The 2,171-nt window shown below is 51.9% G+C and overlaps 1 protein-coding gene across 1 annotated transcript in view; it reads left to right on the forward strand.

The window, feature by feature from the left end:
* Window positions 1–599: 599 nt before the first annotated feature.
* foxj1b (forkhead box J1b) overlaps window positions 600–2,171 on the forward strand; it is a 6,202-nt gene continuing 4,630 nt past the window's right edge. Inside the window, exon 1 of the mRNA XM_017418370.3 lies at window positions 600–1,450. Within this exon, the coding sequence (XP_017273859.1) occupies window positions 851–1,450 (600 nt within the window). The 5' untranslated portion in view covers window positions 600–850. The remainder of the gene's footprint in view (window positions 1,451–2,171) is intronic.

Raw genomic sequence — 2,171 nt, forward strand, 5'->3', positions numbered from 1 at the left:
CCCCCACCCACCCTTTAACTAACAGATAAACACAGATCTGTTTGTTCAAGTGAGCTGTTTTAGTTTGCAGGTTCGGAGCGGGAGCTGTGGCGCGTCTCTTTTTGTTTATTTCAGCGCCAGCCGCGCGGGTCCGTGACGCGCGCCTCACGGAGTCACATTTCGGCCTGCTTCTGGGCCCCGAACGGAGATGGAGGACAATAAAGGAGGAGCCGTTCTTAAACGTGACACCCATTTGTGCCCGGGGTTTTAACAGAAAGAGAGGAAACGGAGACGGAGCAAGAAATTGGCGAGCGTATACGCAGCGAACCAATCAGAAATCCCTCCTGGGGCCTTTAAAGTGATGGAGGTGGTGGGGGCCGCCTCTTGGGCTTTTAGGGGCGACTTTATTTTACAACTTGTCCATGTTCTCACATCTTGATCTCCCACACACACATTTCAGGAGAGCCCCTACAAGTCTGGTTCGCCTGAGTGGGTCCTGATCGCTCCTTTTTTTTCGTTTTCCCCTCCCTCCCTCCTCCATATGCGCTGGATGCTCCTCGCCCTCCCCCNAGACAAGATGCGCAGCTGACATCCTGGAGAGCAGAGGCAGACGGCAACAGGTGCGCGCGGAGCATCTTCTCCAGCAAGGCGGAGGAGCCGGAGAACTTTTTTTTTTTTTACGCACAGTCATTCGGCTGAAAACATGATGCTTTTAGATATTTTAGCCAAAAATATTCCCATTTGGTGATTTTTTTAAAAAACGTGTTTTATTCTCTTTCACTCCTCTTTTCCATTTGGGGATAACGCTGAACTTTAAATGCCAGTTTAAAGGGTCCTTTGAGCCTTCAGCGCGCGCGTAAAGGCAGGAAGGATGCCGGTCTTAACGAGCCCAGATATCGCCAACAAGTTTAAGGAGAAATGGCTGGCGGTGTTCCCGGAGGACCAGGCGGCTGGCTTTGACGCTGCCCCCCTCGACGACAGCCTCACCAGCCTCCACTGGCTCCAGAACTTCTCCATCCTCAGCGCGGACCCGGAGCGGCCGAGCCACGGCTGCGCCGGACCCGGATGCCCGTCCTCCCAGCAGCTGCTCTTCCTCAAACGCCTGGGCTTCCCCAGGGCCGGCACCGAGTCCCCGTCCAGCCCACCGGCCGGGGACACCGCGTCCGCGGGCATGCCTCTGCACCCGGGCAGCCCCGTCACCTCCGGCAGCGACTCCAGCACCTCCGCGGGCCCGCGCTTCTCCGCCTGCGCGCACCCGGCCTCCGGCTTCCCGCACATCCCGGTCCAGGCGAGCCCCCCGGCGGAGGTGGACTACAAGACGAACCCCAAAGTCAAGCCGCCCTACTCCTACGCCTCTCTCATCTGCATGGCCATGCAGGCCAGCAAGCAGCCCAAAGTGACTCTGTCCACCATCTATAACTGGATCACAGAGAATTTCTGCTACTACAGACACGCGGAGCCCAGCTGGCAGGTAACCGAGACCAGATAACCCCCCCCCCACACACACACACACACACACACCCTCCCCCACTTTTATAATTTATGAGACTGACAATGCGGAGGTGAAGGAGGGAAGGCAGAGCAGTTGACTCCAGTGTCACCATCACACAGGCAGAGTTTCAGTACACTGAAAACTGCTGGGTTTAAATCAACCCAATTTTGAACCTTCACTGGTTCAAATTTGGACCCTGGGTAGTTTTAACTCAGCTTGACTCATCATACCAGGTTAAGTTTCTTACCCCCAAATTGGCTTAAGATGAGTAATTTGTTAAATTAGAGCTACTAATAGGTTAAAAAAAAGAACCAATAATCTTTGTTGTTAGATAATTACAGTTTGGGTTGGTGCCAGCTAGCTGATGCTAACCCCTATTAGCATCAGCTAGCCAACTTTCAAAAGTTAAAATCAGGAACACAGCTTGGACAGGGCGGTACAGCAGTCAGTGTCAAGTTCTGCTGTTTTCAGCTCGTGTTTTGGTACTTTTGACTTCTCCCTGGCGGTTTTGTTTTTTTCTTTTTTAGATAATATTTGGCTTCTCGCTAGTTTTCTGATTTTGGCTTCTAGCTAATGTGCGCCTTTTCAGCTTGAGCAACTCAGTTTCGGCTTTTGTCAGCAGGTTTTAGCAAAGTCATTCAGCTCTCAGCCATGGGAGGAAATTCCATTTATTTATTTATTTATTTATTTATATATATTT

The sequence above is a fragment of the Kryptolebias marmoratus genome, linkage group LG17 (assembly GCF_001649575.2).
Source record: "Kryptolebias marmoratus isolate JLee-2015 linkage group LG17, ASM164957v2, whole genome shotgun sequence".
Lineage (NCBI taxonomy): Eukaryota > Metazoa > Chordata > Actinopteri > Cyprinodontiformes > Rivulidae > Kryptolebias > Kryptolebias marmoratus.